At 36.7% G+C, this 21,032-nt stretch overlaps 2 protein-coding genes across 2 annotated transcripts; one reads left to right on the top strand and one right to left on the bottom strand.

Annotated features, from left to right (window-relative positions):
- The first annotated feature begins 2,130 nt into the window (after positions 1-2,130).
- LOC148792022 (putative RNA-dependent RNA polymerase 2) lies at positions 2,131-4,869 on the top strand. Its single transcript, XM_088903932.1, has 2 exons — positions 2,131-3,399; positions 3,532-4,869. The coding sequence occupies exons 1-2, from the start codon at positions 3,127-3,129 to the stop codon at positions 4,291-4,293; spliced, it is 1,035 nt and encodes a 344-aa protein (XP_088760058.1). The 5' UTR covers positions 2,131-3,126; the 3' UTR covers positions 4,294-4,869.
- A 13,963-nt stretch (positions 4,870-18,832) lies between these two features.
- NFD2 (Ribonuclease III family protein) lies at positions 18,833-19,973 on the bottom strand. The gene is made up of 3 exons (XM_010273682.3): positions 19,754-19,973; positions 19,559-19,629; positions 18,833-19,453 (listed from the first exon to the last, which is right to left on the bottom strand). The coding sequence occupies exons 1-3, from the start codon at positions 19,820-19,822 to the stop codon at positions 19,024-19,026; spliced, it is 570 nt and encodes a 189-aa protein (XP_010271984.1). The 5' UTR covers positions 19,823-19,973; the 3' UTR covers positions 18,833-19,023.
- Positions 19,974-21,032: the final 1,059 nt, after the last annotated feature.

Genomic DNA, 21,032 nt, shown 5'->3' with positions numbered 1-21,032 from the left:
ATCTCTTACTGATCACACTGTTGGGTTTATTCCAATATGTATGGGCTTGACTCTTTTTTCTGAAACTAAATTAGGATACTGACTTCAGCTTCTACGTTTTGTTTTTTATTGATCATTAACATGATACCCATGATGAAATTATCAAAAAAAGAATGATACCCATGATGACTAAGGAAAGAAGATAAGAATGCACTACAACATCTGGATTTGAATATAGGTGGGGTGAGTACAGTGAAAACCGCTGACTAAGGTAAACAAAAAACAAGAGCATACTTCTAGCATGAGAGTACAGCCAATGACCCCAGGCCAGTTGCCCTCAGTACACATGAACTATTGTTAGTTCCAACCCCCTGTCTTGCTAACCGATTGCCACTGAATTTGCTGATCTAGGGAGCCATCTTAGTGAGCACTACAACCTGGATTCCAAAGATTTGAAGCATAATTTGATACCTGACTACCCAAGGACTGCTTGAATGTGATATGATCTAACTTGAATTTATAATCTGGAATATTAATTTGAATTGTGTTATGCAGGAGAGAAGAGAGAAGAGAGAGAGAGAAGATGAGAGAAAAGAGAACTAAGAGCCATAAAAGTACTGCTGGCGGCGCCAGCTTTTGGTATATATACTAGGGTGACAATATAAAAAAAAAATAAAAGGAGAAAATTACAATAGTACCCTTGCGGTACTATACTAAGAGAAATAGCGGCCTTTTAACATTCCCCCTCAAGTTGGGACATAGATGTCAATCATGCCCAACTTGTCACATAAATTATGATGCCGTGAGTGGTGTAACCCTTTTGTAAAGATGTCTGCAAGTTGATCTTCAAAGCTAACATAAGGAGTACACACTTCTCCTGTGACAACCTTTTCTCTGATAAAGTGTTAGTCAATTTTGATGTGTTTAGTTCTATCATGCAGCACTGGATTAGCAGCGATGTTTATGGCTGCTTTGTTATCACAGAATAGGGTCATAGGTCCGTCAACTGGAAAACCCAACTCACTTAACAAATTTTTTAGCCACTCCATGAGACATTGCTCGATATTCAGCTTCAGCACTAGATCTAGCTACCACATTCAGCTTTTTGCTTCTCCAGGTAACTAGATTGCCTCCTATAAAGGTACAGTAACCACTAGTTAACTTTTTGTCATTCAGGGATCCTGCCCAATCTGCATCAGTATACACTTCAACTTTCAAATGTCCATGCTTTTGAAACAACAAGCTTGCACCTGGGAACTTCTTAAGATATCTGAGAACTCTTTTTGCTGCTTCAAGATGGACAGTCTTAGGGGCATGCATGAACTGGCTAAGAACACCCACTGCATAAGCTATGTCTGGTCGAGTCATAGAAAGATATAACAATCTTCCTATAAGTCTCTAGAACTGTTTCACATCCTTGATGGGTTCACCTTGACAGTCACCTAGTTTGTGGTTAGGATCAATAGGGGAATCAACTGGCTTCACTCCCAATTTTCCTGTATCCTGGAGTAGATCTAGGCATACTTTCTTTGGGAAATAAAGATACCCCTTTGTGAACGGGCCACTTCAATCCCAAGGAAGTACCTTAGAGGACCTAGATCCTTCACTTCAAATTGGGTAGCAAGAAAATTTTTCAACTTCTAAATTTCATCATTCCAATCACCAGTGATAACTATATCATCAACATATACTATCAGTTCTACAATTTTCCCTTCCCCTCTTGGTGATTATTTCAGCCCACATAAAATTCCTTCTTATTTGAGGTTGCATAGACACTAAAAGCCAGGACATGACCATGTTGTTTTCTTGGTTCCATCTGTCATATTCAGCACTCCTAGAATTGGGTCCTTTGATTCTCCCATTTATATAGCCTATCTTTCCCCTTGTAGTGATGTACAGCTTTATCCCTCTTGACCACTCTAAATAATTTAAGCTATCGAGAGGAATAACAGCCATGGGAAAGGATAGGTCCACACCCCCACTCATTCCATTCTGCATTGAGGAAACACTGGATGTAACAGAATCTTCACCACTCATGATTACAGATTCAAAACACTCTTAAAGTGGGTACAAAACCTTAAAAAAGGTCTAACACCAAAGGAGAAAGGAAACCCTTTTTTCTTCGGAAAAACAACTCTTTTCTGTAAAACACAGGTGCTGTTACAGCACTAACAGGTCATCTCTTGACCTACGCATCAACGGAAAAGCTGTTACAGGCTTACATCAAGTACAGGTCACTCTCTGACCTTCAGTCCACCATAAAAGCTGCTATTGCAGCACACAAAAGGTCTTCATGACCTGCAGTTTATACAGGGGTCAGTCGACCCCACAAAAAATGAAAGAAAGAGGTGCTGATCACCTCAAATCCAACCAGCAGACCTAGTACAGGTTCTGCCCTGGCACACGACCAGAAAAAAAAAGAGGAGAGGGAGAGAAGTTACTTCAATGTGTGAGAAAACCTTGATCTTCAATCAGCTGAACAAGAGATGAGGGCGGCAGATCTGGAAATCTGGTGCAAAGAAAACTGTTCACTCGACCTCTCCTTTCAGATCTGAAAGTCCCGCTCTGATACCATGTTATGCAGGAGAGAAGAAGAAAGGAAGAGAGAAGAGAGAAGAGAGAACTGAGAGCCAAAAAAGTACTGCTGGTGGCGCCAGCTTTTGGTATATATACTAGGGTGACAGAATATAAAAAAATAAAAGGAGAAAATTACAATAGTACTCCTGCGGTACTATACTAAGAGAAATAACAGCCTTTTAACAAATTGTTTGACATATTTCCTGCTTAATGTCTGATTTTTTTTTTCTGATAGGTTGCTTAATGTTTGATTTGATACTTAAAGGAACAGATGAAGATCATTATCATAACCATTTTATTATTTATCAATAAATAAAGGGATGTTGTTGAGTGAAAAGGTGGCATGGGATCCCATTTATGGTGAAAAGTTTGTACTTAACGTATCATCCCTCCACATGACAGGCATAGGCTACATTTTACTTTTTTATTACTGTTATAATGACTGAGAGTGGCCTCTCTGGTAGAGCAGTTTTTAACCATATTCTAATTGAGGAATTGAGGAAAAATGATCAAGAGTATAGGAAGCTTAACATGGTCATTTTATTTTAATTTTTTCTTCCTTACTAAGCAATGCTTTCAATCTTTCAACTGTATGGTGAATCCTATTCCTACAACTTGGAAGTAAGATACAAAGACAAGAAAGGGTTTGCTAAAGGTTATTTCCTTCTAATCAATGATATTTGCATATGCAGGCCTCATCCAAATGAGTGTTCTGGTGGTGATCTTGATGGCGATTTATTCTTTGTCTGCTGGGATGAAAATCTCATCCCATCACAGACTGATACCCCAATGGATTACATTGGGAGAAGATCACGTTTGATGGATCATGAAGTAACCTTAGAGGTAATGTTGAAACAACATCAATTTCAATTAATTGGTAACGTAGGCTGAGATCCATTTTGCGTCTCTATTTCTTGCGACTGTTCCTTTTATGCCTTTGCCTCGTCTTATTCTTGTCTTTGCTGAAATATGCAGGAGATTCAGAAATATTTTGTCAATTACATGATCAATGATACCCTTGGTGTCATTTCGACTGCACATGTAATTCATGCAGACCGTGAACCAAGTAAAGCAAGGAGTCCAAAATGCCTTCAGTTGGCAGCCCTCCACTCCATGGCTGTTGACTTTGCAAAGACGGGGGCACCAGCTGAGATGCCAAGGGTACTGAAACCAAAAGAGTATCCAGATTTCATGGAGAGAGGAGACAGACCAATGTATGCCTCCCCTGGTATATTAGGTAAACTCTACCGGTCCACCATTGACTCAACCAAGAATCAAGAGCCTGACTTTGTCTGGAATGAAGAGGTTGCTCAAGCTGCTTATGACAAAGATCTTGAAGTGAGAGGGTTTGAATCTTTTGTAGAAACTGCAGAAAGTCACAAGAAGTTATACACTGAGAAATTAAGTACATTAATGAATTATTATGGGGCCAGGAGTGAAGATGAGATACTGACGGGTAATCTGCGAAGCCCATCATTGTGTTTGCAGAGAGACAAGATTAGGTATGGGGAAATGAAGGACCGGGTTTTGATTGCAGTTAGAAACCTACAAAAAGAAGCCAAGGGTTGGTTCCATAGTAGCTGCAAGTCTCATGAATGTCACAAGATGGCATCCGCATGGTATCATGTAACTTACCACCCAAAGTATTGTCATAATGGCATGAACAGTCTGAGTTTTCCATGGATCTTAGATGATATTCTACTGAACATCAAGTCTGTTAAGAAGATGAGAAACTAAGCGTGAATAGTTTGGCTGTTGTGGAAAATGTTTAGGTGTAGTGACACTGTATCTAAAGGAACAACGCGTGTTTTAAAAGCTTTTTGGTATTATGACATTTCCCTTTCCCTACGGAACCGGAAAATGCATGATGATGCAGAATGGCAATTTCTGGGCTGGGTTATTAGGGGGCGTTTGGCAAGTCTTTTTGGGAAGATTTGGTAGCTCTGACAATCAAAAGACACATTGAGCTTTTGCATGAAGATTTGAGCAGCTTGAAACTAGTTTGACTGCCGTGCATCTTTCCGTGCTTGAATAAAGCGAGAAAAACACGAAAAGCTTCATTTGGACCTTCCTGAAATCAGCCCAAAATGGGCTTCTTGTATTTTTTTGATGCACCGACTTTTGGTGGCTCGATCTGTTACGAGCCAAATGAAAAAAAGATCATGGCATGGTCTGCCTGACTTGTAAACAGCCAAAAGACTATGGAAAGACGTGCCAAATGGAGCCTAACTTATTACTGTCTGGCCCGTTCCAGACAGTTCATTCTAAATATAAACAATGCACAGCCCAGATTATAAGGCTAAGTTTGGGAGTGTTTAATGGGCCCGGACCACACTAATAAACACTTATTTGTGTTAGAAAAATAAGCCTGAATTTTGAAAACTCTAAAATTTGAACTTCTTTTAAGTGTTTATTTCCTTCCTGGCCTATACTGGTTCGCATTGAAAATATCTGTACTACCCCTGTTTGGAATAAGTGTTTTTTTTTTCCACTAAAAGGATCATTAGCACTTACCGGAATAATCACTTATTTAATAAGTAGTTAACTAATATCGAAACGTGAAGAAAGGAGGAAAAATTCATTGCGGCCTTGTGCATTTGCAGGTTTCCCGGCCAGCTAAATTTCACAATAACTGAACTAGCTAGCTTAGGAAGAATTATTCGTTACTATTCTTTTTTTTTAATAAAACGGAGAGATCCTTTTTGGGTCCACAGAACGCATTCTAGAAATTAAAATTTTTTGTCATAAAAGCTTGAAGTGAGAAGACATGGGAATTCCAAAGCCCAACTGACTATGAATTTTCAGTGTAAGACTAGGGATGTTGGCATGATTTACACGACTGATTGGAATTAGGGCTGTCAATGGGTTGGGCTTATCCAATGGACCCAAACAAACAGAACATATTATAATGGTTCTGGTTTCATGATTTTGTCTTGATAAGAAATGGGTCAATGGAGAGTTCCATTTCTTACCTGTCCCGAACTGGCTAAGACCTGGATATATATATATATATATATATATAATTTTCTTATAATTTGTATCATATTTTATGCTTGAAATGGTAAATTTGATAGATAATAAATAAGATAATTTAGTTAAAGATGTTTAATTTATTAACATATAAATAATTTAGTACTTTTTTATTATTTTCATTAAGATTATATTATCAAAATTTAACTTTTAAGTTATTATTTAAATAAACAAATATAGTTTTCAGTATAATCAGGTCTGGACCTGATAGACCCGACTATTAACCATAATGGTTCTGGGTCTGTGATTTTGTCCAATTAATAATTGATTCTAGACTGGTTTTACCTAGACCCAACATGTTGACAGCCCTAATTAGAACCCTTTTGTGTCTTTTTTGTTTGTTTAGCTAATGACTATATTTTGCTTATAAAAAGGGTCAAATATAAAAACCTCCACTAAGGTTTCTGGCAATCATCAAACCCCCCCTTGAGGTTGCACTTTCACAAAACCATCCCCTGTAGTATTGAAAAAACCTGCATTGCATCCCTTTGGTTATTGTTCTCGATGGAAAATATTGGCCTAATGAATTAGTTTTTCAAAAGTAGCTATTTTACCCTTATACCTATCAATTCAGATGAAAATTTACAAAAATACCCCAAAAGAATTTCACTTTTAATTAAAAAATTCCTTGAGTCAGATTGAAAAGAATATTTTGTCTAGTGAAGTCTAAAAGGGAAAATATGATATTTTGAATTAGGAAAAAATTTCGATTAATATTGTACTTTGGGCCTAGTGCCACTTTGGTCCTTGAACTTTAAAACGCGATAATTTAGTACCTGAACTTTCAAAATTTGCCAATTTAGAACCTACCGTTAACTAACCATTAACCAACTGTTAAGTGACATTTGAAAAGACATAAATGCCCTTCGAAAGTCATCTAATTTTCTTTATCAACCATCCAAACATTGATAAAAAATGAATAGTCCCAAATCCTTGCCTCGTGACCCCAACTTTCTTGAATAGATGAAGCAAGGATTTGGGACTGTTCATTTTTTTGTGAATGTTTAGATGATTGATATAGAGAATTAGATTACACTTGAAGGACATTTATATGTTTTCAAATGCCACTTAACAACTCGTTAAAGATAGGTATTAGATTGACACGTTTTGAAAGTTTGGGTATTGAATTATCATGTTTTAAAGTTCAAGGACGAAAGTAGCACTACGCCCAAAGTATAGGGTACTAATCGGAATTTTCCCTTTGAATTATATTGAAAGAAGCCCTAATAAGATGCAAGAATAATTTTGTAGCTTTGAAATATCCATTACTAGGACAAAGATAAAAGGGATCCAAGGTAGTTTTTGTGAAACTACAAGGGAGATTTTGTAAACAAAAAAAAATTAGTAATGTCAATGGGTCAGGTTAAATGGTAAATCAACATTGACCTGACTTTATGTGTCTTTTGGGGTCAGACTTAACAGTAAAAAGGAGATAAGCCCTTAAAATAAAGAATGCCAAATTTATTTGCCAAGGTCTGATCTTATTGCAATGCAAATTCATTTGCACTGATACAAAATTATAATAATATAAGACAGTGTTTGGAAGAGGTGTAAAATGTCATTAGTGTAAAAATACACTGATGAGGTTTTACACTGAACTGTATATATAATGACCATTACAATTTGAAAATTGATGTAAAAAAGTGTAAAGTTTTACATCGATAAAATCGATGTAGTTTTTACATCAATAATCGATGTAAAACTTTAAAGGTGATGAGGTTTTACATCTATTATTGACGTAAAACTATGCTCCATCCAAATGCACGCAAAACTAAACCAGAGTGTAGTTTTACGTCGACAATAATTACACTCTTTTGCCAAACACATACAAAAGTGAACCGGTGTAAATTTTATATCAGTTCTTGATTTACATCGCATCCAAATGCAGCCTAAATGATTTGAGTGTAAATTCTGATTAATTTTTATTTCAAGTTTTACCTTATTTTGATTGCAGTGCAAATTAAGTGAAATAAGCCAATAAAGTAAAACTCAAAACAAAAGAATTTGAATTCTTTTCATTTTGCACTAACAAAGCAAGCTCATAACTTGACCTTTTATCTTTCATATCATCCAATAGCTAAGGGAACAAGTATCATTTGCTCTGATATCATCTTGTTACATACATTCTTAAACTAATAAAAACAATAAGAAATTTTGAAGCAAAAAAGAGAGGAAATTAAGTTTGACTCATGAATTTAAAATCCAAGACTCTTAAACAATTAATTCACACCCTAAATTCATTTACACACAACACTGCTATACAATAATTGAAGTTACATAACAATGTTTCAAACTAGTTTTTTTTTTTTTTTTTAAGTTTATTTACAAATGATCTCTTATTTCTTTCATATTCTTATTCTTGTAAGAGGATGATAATAACAATAATAAATTTCTAGAACTGCTTAGTAATAATGTTTCTAAAATAATAATAAAGCAGGAAGGAGAATAGGAGATCCTCTCGAGTCCCCGCGGTGTCCACCCCCAAGTCAACTCGTCTCCTCGGCGCATTCCCACAGAGACGGAAGCGCCTTCATTCAGACTCTCCGCCGCGCGCATTACCATTACCGCCTTCATTCAGATCTGTAAATGTTTTCTTACGTGAAAGGCGGGCGAGAAATTACGGGGATCCATAGACGACTTAGCGTAATATGGAATTGAAGCAAAGCGGGATGAGAAATGGCGGTACCCGATATCATCGTCGAGATGATCGTATTGCCCTGGACCTTCATCGAAATTCCGAGCATAGCTCAAGGGGTCGTAGTGGAATTTCCCAAGCCTAGCACCTCGACCTCGGCCATTGCTCTTTTTGAAACGACGAATGAAAGCCTTCCACCGCGGCCCCGACACCCTGACCTTCCTCCATCCCTTCAACCACCATCTATCCTTCCTGTCGGCCGTCCGAATTCTCTCCCACCACAGTGATCCCTTGCCCCTCGTCGGTCGCTGCGAAGAGAAACATGGTATCCAGAAACAACACCCTCTCTTGGGCCCGACATGCACAACATCCGGATCCAAGTCTTCACCCGCTTCCGTTTCTTTATTCACCAACACTAGAATCTCTGTGGTCATATCTTTCATAAAAGCTGTTCAGAGGATCGAACGGAGAGGATCCAAAGGGATCGATCGAGGAGGTTAGCAGGAAAAGCAAGGAGAAGATCCTTGCCTGGTCCTACGAACCGCCGAACCCTAACCCTCTCTCTCTCTCTTTATTATTTCTTCCAAGCTGCTGGATTTTATTGAATAATTTTACCGGTAGTTCCCAGTTGCCAGTTGTCTCCTGGAACGGCTGGCTCATTGACATTGCATCGGAATAACTATTTTGCTGGAGCCTGGAGGTGGAGGCCTACCGCCCGCCCGTCTCTCCCGCAAATCCCCGTTATTCAACTGAGGGGTGGCTCAGTTGATAATTTGTACGTTAACATGTTCGTTCCAGTTCCAAGTTCCAGTATAAACGCCGATTCAATCCCGCTGATTGAGGGGGTTATTAATGTGGTGGGTGGACGTACTAAAAAAAATTCTTGTAACGATCGAAGAAAGTAAAGGGAATATATATATAAGTGAAGACGTTATATATAAAACCCAACCCAAACAAATAAATATAAGAGCGCTCTTATATTCATCTTGATCCAAATTTGATTTAAAAAATAATTAAAATATTATATAAATTTATTAAAATGAACTTAACAAAATACCAGCGTCTTCATGAGATAACCACTCCTTCAAATTCCAATAATGCCAGGAGTTCACATCTGCACCCCCATAGAGCACGCCCAAAAAATGTCTCACATCATATTTCAATCTGTATTTTGGGAACATTTTTCTACTTGTCATTGAGAAATATTTTCAATATTCGGTTAGAATGTGCTGTGGGACATTTTTGGGGCACGCTGCTGTGATGTGAATTCTAATGCCAATGCCAATTCGATTACCATCAGCCAATAGGCCCCACTTTAGTCTTGGACTTCTTTATATCTTACATATATTTGAATGGGATGTGAATTATCATTTTTATTTATTATTGAAAGTATTCAGGGGATTATCGAGATACCACCTCTTATACATTGAATAAGTAGCAAAGTTGTGAGCTCGCAATTACAATTAGTGATACAGAATGTTGGATTGATGAAACAATGAGCCCGTGTGGGTGTTGGGTGTGGGAGGCTTTCAGATTTGATTGAGTTTGCATACACCGACTGAACCGTTTTGAAGAAGAGCTGTGAATAAAAATGGCCTTTCTTTGGATATAAACTTTGGGCTATTTTTATAGAAGATGGGCTCTGTCAGACTTGGAACTCAAGCAAGCCCACAAATAAGATGGTCTAGGAAAGAACAAGACAACCCACATGAATGTGCAACATCATCTAAGTCATTGGTTTTTGCTGATATTGCAGTTATTTTTCCTACCAATTAAAGTGCATCATCAGTCCATGCTTAGGGCCGGACTGGGCTGGGCTGGTTTTTCTTACTCTGGAAAATAAAGCCTCCTATTTTCCAAGTAGTTGTCACTTGTCACCCTCCTAATCCTAAGTTAACTAAGCGGCATTCACAGACGGAGAATAAAAAATTAAAGGGATACTGAATGTGATGTGGGTCTGACGTGGATTAGAGAAATTAAGCTATTCTCCAACATAACCATAATAATCAGGAGGGATTGATTACTGATGGAATGAAGGGTTGGTTTTGCTTATTAGAAAGGAAAATAAATGAATAAAGGTTGCAACACGCTCTTGAATGTTGAAACATATTCTCGTGAGGTTTTTTATTCAAACATTTCGCTCCATCAATTTGATGACTTTCACAAGCAGTACTCAACACGTGCATGACTGACTCTACTCTACATCATCGATATCATCGCAGCTGCGAATGGAATTAATTAATTCCAAGTCCTAACCACACTATTTTCAATCCAGTAATGCTTGCAGCTTGAAACTTGGCTTGCAAGACAGAAAGTAACCCAAAGGGTTTGGGTGGTTGGTGGTCTGCTACGTACGTACTTTGACCAGAACGGCCGGGCCGGGTCACAAAGTGGAGCGAGTGCGAGTCACATACACATATACCGAGCGATGATACACTGCTGGTCGGATCGATCTTATTAATCAAATGGGAATATATATATATATATATATGTATATATTTTGATCCCCAACGAGAACCAACCTCCATCAACCATCATTGTCCAAATTAAGTTAATTATAAGCTTTTGAACGAGACTCATGAGGTTCCATGCATACAGCATACGGCTCCTGCATTTCCTTCAAATTCGATCAAAGCAACGTCACATGGGTAGGTAGGTAGCTAACCAAGAATGGCTGACTTGAATCCATTTTCTACTTTTCCAACTTCCGATCGAGTGACTCCATTCCATTCAAAGATGTGGATTGGATCAAATTTTCTTTTCTTCTACCACAAGTATTTCATTCCCATTCTTGTGAAGAAAATCACACAAACCGCTAGCAATGGTTTTGGATCCTCGATCCCGATCACCATTCTCGGCACTATACTATACTTTTTTTTTTTATTTTAACATCTCTCTCTCTCTCTAGTCTCTATATATGTCAAGACTAGTAAAACTAGAGTTATAAAATTATTACTTTTGAGATAACGGCTAATAATGACCGTTGTTTGGAGGTTGGAAAATTTTCACGGTTACTATCATGCTCATCTTTGACTATTGAAAAGCACTTTGACAGAATATCATGTCTAATATTAATTAAGCCCATATATAAAATGATATAATAAACTCTCTCTCTCTCTCTCTAACTATATATCCAACTTAATTTCTCTCACATTTTTAATTAATTTATGTTAACATAAACCCTCCATGAATCCCCCTCGATGCTTCTTCCTTCAAAGACCCATCACCACATGAGCTTGAAGAAAATATTATCAATATAGAAATGTCCCATGCATGCAATTAATTTCCCTGGTCAAATGAACTTATCAACTACTGCTATAAATACTAGTACCAAACTGCTCAGTTTTGTAGCATATATAGCCCTCCTCCCTAGCATTAGGCATTAGCAAGAAGAGAATAATTTATCGAAGCTGGTTAATTAGGATACCGCACATACATACAAGATATATTCATGGCTAGAAAGCAGTCTAAATCATCCCACTCCCACCTTGGCCGCTTCCTTCTCCTAATTATTCTCTTGTTGGGCTCCATCGCCTCTCTCTTCTCCACCACTCAAGCCCGACCATTAAGCGATCCAAAACAGCACGGATGCATGGAAGAAGGAGATACATTCCAACTTATTAGCAATCTCTCTCTCGAGGCAATAAAGATTTCTAGAGAGAAGGGGAACCGATTTGCAGACGTTAACTACTTGATGGAAGGGATAAAGAAATCCGGCCCAAGTCCGGGAGTTGGCCACTAGTGGTGGCCTGTACCTACGACTTACGACGGTTTCTTCTTCATAGCGATTAGCGACAGAGATTTTTAATTCTTCATCATATTAATTGAGTTGCTTGGACGAGGAGGAGTTGATATCTTATATAAGTAGTAGTTCAAACTTCAAAACGCAAACTTGATTGTGTAAAGTATGAAAATAATGTGTCATAAGATGGGCAATATTCTTATTCCTGTGACCTGATACGTGTTTTAGTGAAGAAGATGAGAATTCTTATTCTGTTTGTTTTGTTTGTACAATCAAACAGAAATGCATGTGATGATTAATTAGTGAACTACACAGACTGAACTCCAACCACATGATCTTCGATCGCTCATCTTAATCTAGACTGAACTCCATCGAACAGTTGGCGTGCACAGCAGGATCTTGCTGATCTTTAGCGTTACTTTAGATAGTCGATCTGTTAGATTCCCGAGTCCCCATTTTCTCTGTATATCGAATTTGGATTTCAACTGAATAGTATTATCCGTTAAATTCAAAATTCTCAAAATATCATATTTATTAATAAAATACTTTAATATTATATTTCAAGAACGAAATGTTGTAATTTTATTTTAGTAACCCATAAACCCTTGTGTAGGCATGCTTTCATCCCAAGTCTCTGCTGGAGACCTTACCGATTAGCCAGTTGACAACCTTACGAGTATAATCATATATATATATATATATATATATATATATATAAAGATCAAATTCAAATCTAATTCAGATAATAAATAGATACCATTTCCAATAAATCAGCTCTTCTTAGACAAATTTTCCCTCTTCTACCCATTCTCTACTTAAAGAAGTTTTGAATTGATACTTAGCCCACTTTTGTTTTACAGCAAAGACCTCTTACACTTGCGGATTTTGTCACTTTGCCCCCAGCTTTTAATCATATGGAATATTTCCATTTGATTTTATCTGCAAGTTTTAAAATTCAAAACTACACCTTAAGACCATTATGTCCTTTTAAATATATATATATATATATATATATATAACTCTCACACGTTTTTCTCGATCGATAAAGGCTCATAGAGACTCACACGGTCGCACCATCTATCCTCTACCGAAGTGGTACTGAACCAATGGTTCATCTTCCATGTCTTGAACGAGTCCATCCTGATTTTTTTTTTTTTTTTTTTTGAAAATTGTCATTATTGTTAGTTAGCTTATAAAATCTGAGGGGTAATTTGATAATTCTACTTGTATGATTAAATTGTTAATTAATCAAGAACAAAGTGTTGGAATAGGATCAAGGTTTTAAAAGGCTGAATGCGTAATTGGGGCGTAATGGCCCAAAAAGGTCAGGCGAAAGACTCAAAGTTTAACAAAAAAAATTAATTAAACTTTGTAAATATATAATATACCAAATTAAAATGATAGAAGTTACACATATCCATATAAAAAACCAAACCAATTTATTAGAAAAGAAATATATGAAGAATCATCCACATAATTGATATTAAATTTATGGCCATCCAAGAGTTAAAAAGAAAGGAAACAATTTAGTTAATTTAATCTATGCAAATAATAATAATTGTTGTTGTTGTTGTCATCTTCTTTATGAGAAGAAATGAGAAAAAATAACAAACTTGGGGCATCACATTTAGAATAATAAGAAAGATCTCACTTGATTTATGTACAAGAAACTAAGAACTTGATTAGTCCTTTTTGCATTGGACTCTCTTAAAATGTTAAGAAAAGCTAATAGAATTTGATTTGCCTTGTTGGCGTTTCATTTTTATTTTTTATTTGGCTGATAATTATTGAAGTGTTTTTTCTATATGTTTTAAATTATAAAAATACATTTTTTTTGCATTAAATCACTAATTAATCGTTAACACTTAGGGCTTACGCCTTTTTACGCCTCATTCTAACAAAGGCTTAAGCCTCACAAAGCTTGAGGCAAAATCTGCACGCTTTGCCTCAAGACATATGCCTCACGCCTCAAGGCTTAAGCCTTTTAAAATAATGAATAGAATAGGGTTACTTTGTTGATATCGAATTCAATATTCACAAAACGGTTCTCACACCATACTCACAGCCACTTGTAATTATACATTGGGAATATCTCCCCATGAATAAAAACTTTTAAATATAAAGATATTCTCAATACATAATTGCAAGTGGCTATAAAGACAGTGTGAGCATCGTTTTGTGAGGACTGAATACGAGTTCTACTTTGTTTGAGGGCCAAGTGTCACAATGCCAATGCCATTAAGTACAAAAAATGGTGTTTGTAATTTAGGAAAAAATTAGGGATAAGTTGACTGCACTCCACCTCAGACCTACAACAATTCAAAATTTAAAACAACTCCACCTATAACACCCATACCTGCTTATAAATTAGTATCAATTCCGAACTAGCACCTACCCCGAGTTAAGATTTTTGAGGGTAGACTGAAAGTAAAAACCCCAAAAAAATTATTCCTAACAAACAACGCAGAAATGACATTTATTTTTTCACTCTGACGGTTGACATATAACTTGGTTACTTGTCCATCAATGAAGTGTAATGGTCTTAGTGGACAAACAGAGAAATCTGGAAAGAAGGTTTTCTATTCTCTCTATAAAACTTAATCGTTTGGCAAAGTTAATTCAGGTAGAATATATATAAATGAGCTCGGACGGTTTGAGGTGCCATGCTCCAAGTTAAGGTTTGTAATATTTGACACGATTTGTGAATATAATTTGAACAGGATTAGTAGGTTTTGGTTTATTTTAATTGTATTGTTATTAAAATTGTTTCAATCTGTTTAATACAATTAATAATTGTGTCAATTTACAAGGAATTAAAGAGTTTAATCATATTAATATTAATTCGAGTTACGTGGTGTTACCTGTATAATAAAGAGGTCATGTTTATCTGAATACCCTTCCATACCTTTGATGTGAGACATAAATATGAATTGCCACCCCTACTTCAACCTCAAGCATAGATTAGACTAGAGTAGATGCACCTGACATTAGTGGATAGACCTTAAAATTCCAAGGCTCATTTGGTTATATTCCGAGTCCACAAGGCCCATAACTCCTGGACGGGGAACTAAAATCTCGATTTCTGGTGGGCCTGAGATGGTGGGTAATGAGGAAAGGCGGGTTAAGTTCTTTCCTGTTATTATAGATTTTTCTTTTGAAAATGATTAATAAAATTTAAGGTGATCGCCAAAATGGTGTATTTGAATGGAAAGATGCAGAGAAACGAAGCTCTTGATCGGATTTGCACTGACCTTTTCCTGAATTGGTTGCGGCCCTCATCTCTGGGTTGTGGTTTGATGAAATTACAGACCCCAAGACAAGAGCAGTATGGCTGTATGGGTAGGGGTGTCAATTGGACTGGATTTGGTCCAATCCGATCCAGTTCAATGTGAATCTATTACAAATGGATCAGGTTTAATTGAATCCAATGAATAATTTGGACCATTTTGGATCAGTCCAATTCAATGTTTGGACCGTTCAATTTGTTCAAATTCATTTTAATTTAGATTAGTTTCAACCCAAATCCGGTCCATTGACACCTAAATTCTTATCTTATATCAATGGACCAGATATTGACTTAATCCAACCAAATCACCAATATAAATTTATTACGGATGGATCGGGTCCAATCCAATCTAATAAATATTTTGGACCAAATTGATCCAATCCACTATATATTTTTGGTCCATTCAATCCGCCCAATTTGATTTTGGACTGAACGGGGTTCAGTCCAGAACCGGTCCATTGACACCCTTAATATATGGAGGTATGGAGATATGAAATAAGTGAGGAAGTTGGAGTGATGAAAAATGTAAACAAATCACAAAGCTTGGCTTCTCCATCAAAACGAAAGCAACCCCAGCCCCAAGATGTTTTCAAATGGAGATCGAAGCTTCCGAGATAATAACAATTAATGGTGATTGCGTGCAAGTGGAAATGACCAACTAGAGAGAATAGAAATCTGTAGAGAGTGGAGAGTGAATAGAGACACTCAAAACTTGCGCTTTCTTGTTAATTGAGCTTACAGGATACATCGTCTATAACACCACCAACAAGGAAGAAACCCCCCACCATCCATATCTCACCCACTAATAAAAACAACTTTTGCTAGTACCTTCATGGATGGTTTTGATGCCTAGCCAAATAACAACTCCAAAAAAACTTGCCACGTGTTTGATCTTCATAACATCAACATCACAAAGGTGGGACCTAACTGGAATTTACGAGGAAGCACGGAGGAGAATACCGGAAAAAACCCCCAAAAAATTGTAATGGAGTTACACTAGGGTTGAGATTGGACGAAACTAGAATACAAAGAAGAATCGTTTACCAAAAGGAAAGAAAAAAGAATAAAGAGTCACAAAGACCGTTTTGACATGAGCACAGATATGCTGCTCGTGCTATATTAACTATAATTATATAATTATATGTTTTGATGAATTTAATAATATTTTGAATCAGATGTACAGGATAATTAATAGTTTATGTATTCTTTTATTTCTTAATCTAATAATTGAAAATTTTGTTGTCTATTTATGTTATTTTATTTATTTATTGTTTTTATATAATAAAAAATAATAGAAATTTAGATGTGAGTTTTAAATCCAACCCACTATTGCCCTTGAATACGGGGAGGGTTTGGATTCTCAAAATCCAACCTGCTAGGCGGGTAGAGTCTATAATTTACAAAATCCTCTCTGAACCTACTCTGTTGTCATCCCAGCTCGAGCTAGGGTTATATATATCATAAAATGTTGGACAAACTTAAATTACATCGGATCAGTACCCGAGGCCTCAACCTAAGCCCAATCTGAGTCTAATTTAGGCTCGAGTTTTTTTTGGCTCAAGTTCATTTTAAAATTCAAAAACTCAAATCCAACCTGTGCAAAAGCTTTGATTGAATCGGATTGGATTTGAATTGGATACACCCAACTTGCACCCATAGATCTATTGCCTGAAATTGTTTTAACAAAGGCCATACATCGCATGCGTCCCCACTAGTATTAACTATAATTATATGTTTAATACATTTTTTTCCATCCTCTTTTTCTTCTTCTCTCCCTATGTTAAGTATAACTGTATGTTTAATACTTCAAAAGTTCTGAGATAATTGGAACTCATCAAGCCAAACTGTTTAATCTTGCATTTTGATAGGAGTATAAATTCTGAACTGAAATGCAGGCATTTGATAAGAATATGATTTGAAGCATAAGTGAAAGTAAATTTGTTTTTCTAGTATATTTGAATTCAAAAATAGAAGCAAAATTTGTTTGTACAAAATAAAAATAAACTTTGCCCTCAAAATTGGACAATGTATAAAAAAAGTTAATATTAATCTTAGAATTGATGTTTATACACGTGACAACCAGATACATTTCATGAATTCATAAAGAATACAGAATTTATCAAAATAAAATAAAAAAAAGTTTATAATTTCATGAACCATATATATTTGCATGTGCAATAACACAATTACACAAACCACATTTCCATATCATAACCAATTTGCTTGGAGCCCGAATCTCTTGCCCACGTTTATCGCAGTCATACATGGAGAATATCTCATCCTCTTCATAGTATTATACAGGGGGAGATGTTCCCAATTCACGGGGGTAGTGTATTGTGGGTAGGCATGGGCAGAGTTTTGATGGGCGGGAGATCCGGAATCATTTGTTAGAATACAGAACACCTCCTTCCAATTTCTCTTTCCGTTAGGCTATAAATGGTATTTGATTGTCCAAATTCAAATTTAATCCATTTATAATTATATATTTATATCAAATATGAATCTACCCCAATCCAATCTAATTGGACTCAATTTAAATACATGTACTCATATACTTAAAATTTATATTGTATTATCATAGGTTCAAGTTTCATGCAATTAATTTTTTTTTCTTCGCCCGTAGGTACACACAATTTTCAATACATTTTTTTTCATGAAATACAATATCAAAGTCATGTTTTGTTCATTTTATTAATAATATATAATATTTTCACCATTTTTGTTTAATGATTTATATCATTCATTATCAGACTACAGTCCAAATTAAGATCTAATTCAAATTCTACTTATATCCAAATCGATTCAATCCGATTAGAGCCCTACTCCCCATTTGAATCCAAGATGAAAGCCAACTTATTTGTTATTGACTGAAGATAAAAAAAAATAAAAACATATAAAAAACTTATTTTTATTGAAACAAAAATATATATTATACTTGCACGGATATTACTTATAATTGACATAACTTCTATCTCGTATTATAAGTTCTACCCCAAGGACCCCAAAATCTAAAACCCCTTATTCTATTCTAGAGTAAGAAGTTGAGATTTCTAGTTATAATTGTTCATTAGATTTGTAAGGTCATGTGGATTTACAACAAAGGAAGATTTGAGCATTGGAATTTTCCTAAAGCAGGAAAAGATCCATTAAAATCGAATAGGAAAAGAAGAAGTCCAAGAATTCAGTAAAACTTTTTTTTTTCTTTTGAGTTTTGATAAATTAGAATTTAGTAAAACATTGGAGTTTCAACTTTCAAACAGATGGGAGACCTTAAAGAAACCCCTAATTCGCCTTGACTCGGAGTTCATCAGTTTTAAAAGATTACTAGCAACCAGACGCTTCGTCCTATTTCTATAAATCAAATTGCATTTCTCAGCAATCGATGAACTGCTTTCGAAATCTAGCATAGAACATTTCATTGATCTGCTGGACTGCTCGATTAGTGATAGCACCTCATTCATCGGTTGGACGCACAACCAACATAGTGTAGAAGCAATGAATCAGCTTCCCCAAAACCAATATTTTGATGATGGAGAAGACGGCCCTTCAAAAACACAAAACCCATAACAAGGAACGAACAAAATTTTAATACTGAACTTTCCTAGCATTTAAACTAAACATAAACATTTCTAGTGGCTACAAGATCTCTAATACAGAAAAATTATTGTTTAAACATTTCACCAAGGAGTAACACAGGAACAGGCTAGGATAGACACACGGTAACAGTAAATATCTGATGGACGGAAGAACAGAAACTTCTTTATGTGTTGGAGGTTAGAGAGCAACATCTCCAAGAACATGGTGCTCCTCTGCATGAAAATCGCCAGCATCGTGAACATCCCAGAACACACTACCCGCGGCATCAGCTTTACCCATGTCCAGGGCAATCGCACCAAAGATGGCTCGGTAAGCACCACAAAGGACGGACGGCAGGGTAGAGTCTGTCTTCCTTGAAACCCTCACCACTTTGTCCAACCCTAACCGCAACGCGTCGGCAGCGCACGAAGACTGCATTTCTGAGACATCGGTTACCCGACGATTCAACTCTTTGGCCGACATCTCTATATCCCGTTGGAGGTAGCGGAGAGACGCTGAAGTTTGGATGACGTTCATACCCAAAATCGCCAAAGCTCTGTAGTTCTCTCCGGAGTAGGAGGGGTGGGTCACTGCCCGACGAAGAGGTTCTATGTTCTTGAACTTGTATCTGCAGCGGATAGAGAAAAGCAAAACAATTTAGAAGAGCCTCATCAAGAAAATAAATAATAAAATAGATGGAGCTATACAGAGAGGTGAAAGCATCAAAACTTACCCGATTTGCTTCTGCAGGGCTTCTAATGCATTGGAGAACCGAGACAAGTCTTCCAAGTTCCCAGCGCCTCCCTGCTCACACACAAAAGAAAAGAAAAAACAAAAAACAAAAGACATGAAAAACATATTTAAGGAGTTTGGTGTAGGGCTTCGATGATCGGGAGAAATTGGTTACGGATGAAGGAGGTTGCCAAACCTGAGGAAGGGTACAGGACGAGAAGGCGAAGACGATGAAGATGAAGATCATGGTGACCCGGGAATTCATCCTTTTCGGTGTTTACTTCGCTGCAAAGAAATAAGAGAGACTATTAAAAACTCAAAGGCTCTCTCCCTCCCTCTCTCTCGATCTCTTTCTCCAACTCCAACCTCCGAAGCTCTGTAGTTTTCGCTCCACTTTAGGCAACCATCGAGACTCTCAACCACGTCATTTAAAGTAAAGAGGGCACCTTTTTTATACCCTAAAATGCCCCTTACTCATTTTATTATCTAGCCATAAAATAACGGAAAGAAATGCGGATTTATTTGTAATTTCGCATACTGCGTACATAGTACATAGTACATTCGCCAAGAATTTATAGGGGAACAGTAGAAGCCTAGACGGTACTCTTGGCCAACAAATATTTAAGTTCCGCTTAAAAAAAATAATTATTTAAGTACAATATTTACGGAATTTCGTAGTGAATAATACAATTCAGAATTAACGCCAACTTCTTTTTCTCTTTTTCGCTTCATGGGGCTAGACAACGGGGGTAGCCCATCCCCTTTCCCTTAACCCCCCAACCCCTTGTGGCAGAGGGATTTGATCCCAGCTCTCTACTCCGATGGTGAATTCAAATTGAAGTCAATTCCGAACTGACACTTGCCCCAACAGTATTTTGGGTCTACAAATTCTAACTCAGGGTTGAACCGTCATTCTCCCATTTATGTATACTAGAGAGATAGAGATCCAAATCACTGATGTAGAAAGTGCGTTGTGACACCATTATCTTAAGGGGGTAATAGCATATAAAGACAACTTTTGGGGTTTAATATCAATAAAAGTAATATATTTAAAAATATATTAACTTTTTTAAAAATAATATCAATAAAGGACAAAACACTGTTCATCTTCTCTTGTCATTTGTTCACCAGAGCCGCTGCCCACCACCGCCTCCACCCACCTCTGCCTCTACCTCCGGCAATGCCGCCGCTGCCACCTTTTGCCAGAGGCAGAGGCAGAGGCGGCGGCGGACGGCAACGGAGGCAAGTGGTGGCAAGCAATGACAAACGGCATCTCTGATGAACAAATGGCAAGAAGAAGAAGATGAACAGTGTTTTTGTCCTTTATTGATATTGTTTTTAAAAAAATTAACCTATTTTCAATTTTTTTTAAATATATTACCTTTATTGATATTAAACCCCAAAAGTTAGAAACCCTAATCTTAATACCACACGGTCCACACTCCACACCCCCATCCCCCAAAAAAAGAACGATT

Source organism: Nelumbo nucifera, chromosome 4 (genome assembly GCF_055504915.1).
Source record: "Nelumbo nucifera cultivar China Antique chromosome 4, China Antique-T2T, whole genome shotgun sequence".
NCBI classification, from domain to species: domain Eukaryota; kingdom Viridiplantae; phylum Streptophyta; class Magnoliopsida; order Proteales; family Nelumbonaceae; genus Nelumbo; species Nelumbo nucifera.
This window is presented reverse-complemented; position numbering and strand designations above follow the sequence as displayed.

Excerpts from the sequence above, each read along its gene's own strand:
- LOC148792022 (XM_088903932.1), top strand. The coding sequence starts at position 3,127 with ATGCTTTCAATCTTTCAACTGTATGGTGAATCCTATTCCTACAACTTG. Across the intron at positions 3,400-3,531 it reads ATCATGAAGTAACCTTAGAG|GAGATTCAGAAATATTTTGT; the intron begins GTAATGTTGAAA and ends TGAAATATGCAG.
- NFD2 (XM_010273682.3), bottom strand. The coding sequence starts at position 19,822 with ATGAATTCCCGGGTCACCATGATCTTCATCTTCATCGTCTTCGCCTTC. Across the intron at positions 19,630-19,753 it reads CGTCCTGTACCCTTCCTCAG|GGAGGCGCTGGGAACTTGGA; the intron begins GTTTGGCAACCT and ends GTGTGTGAGCAG. Across the intron at positions 19,454-19,558 it reads GCCCTGCAGAAGCAAATCGG|ATACAAGTTCAAGAACATAG; the intron begins GTAAGTTTTGAT and ends TATCCGCTGCAG.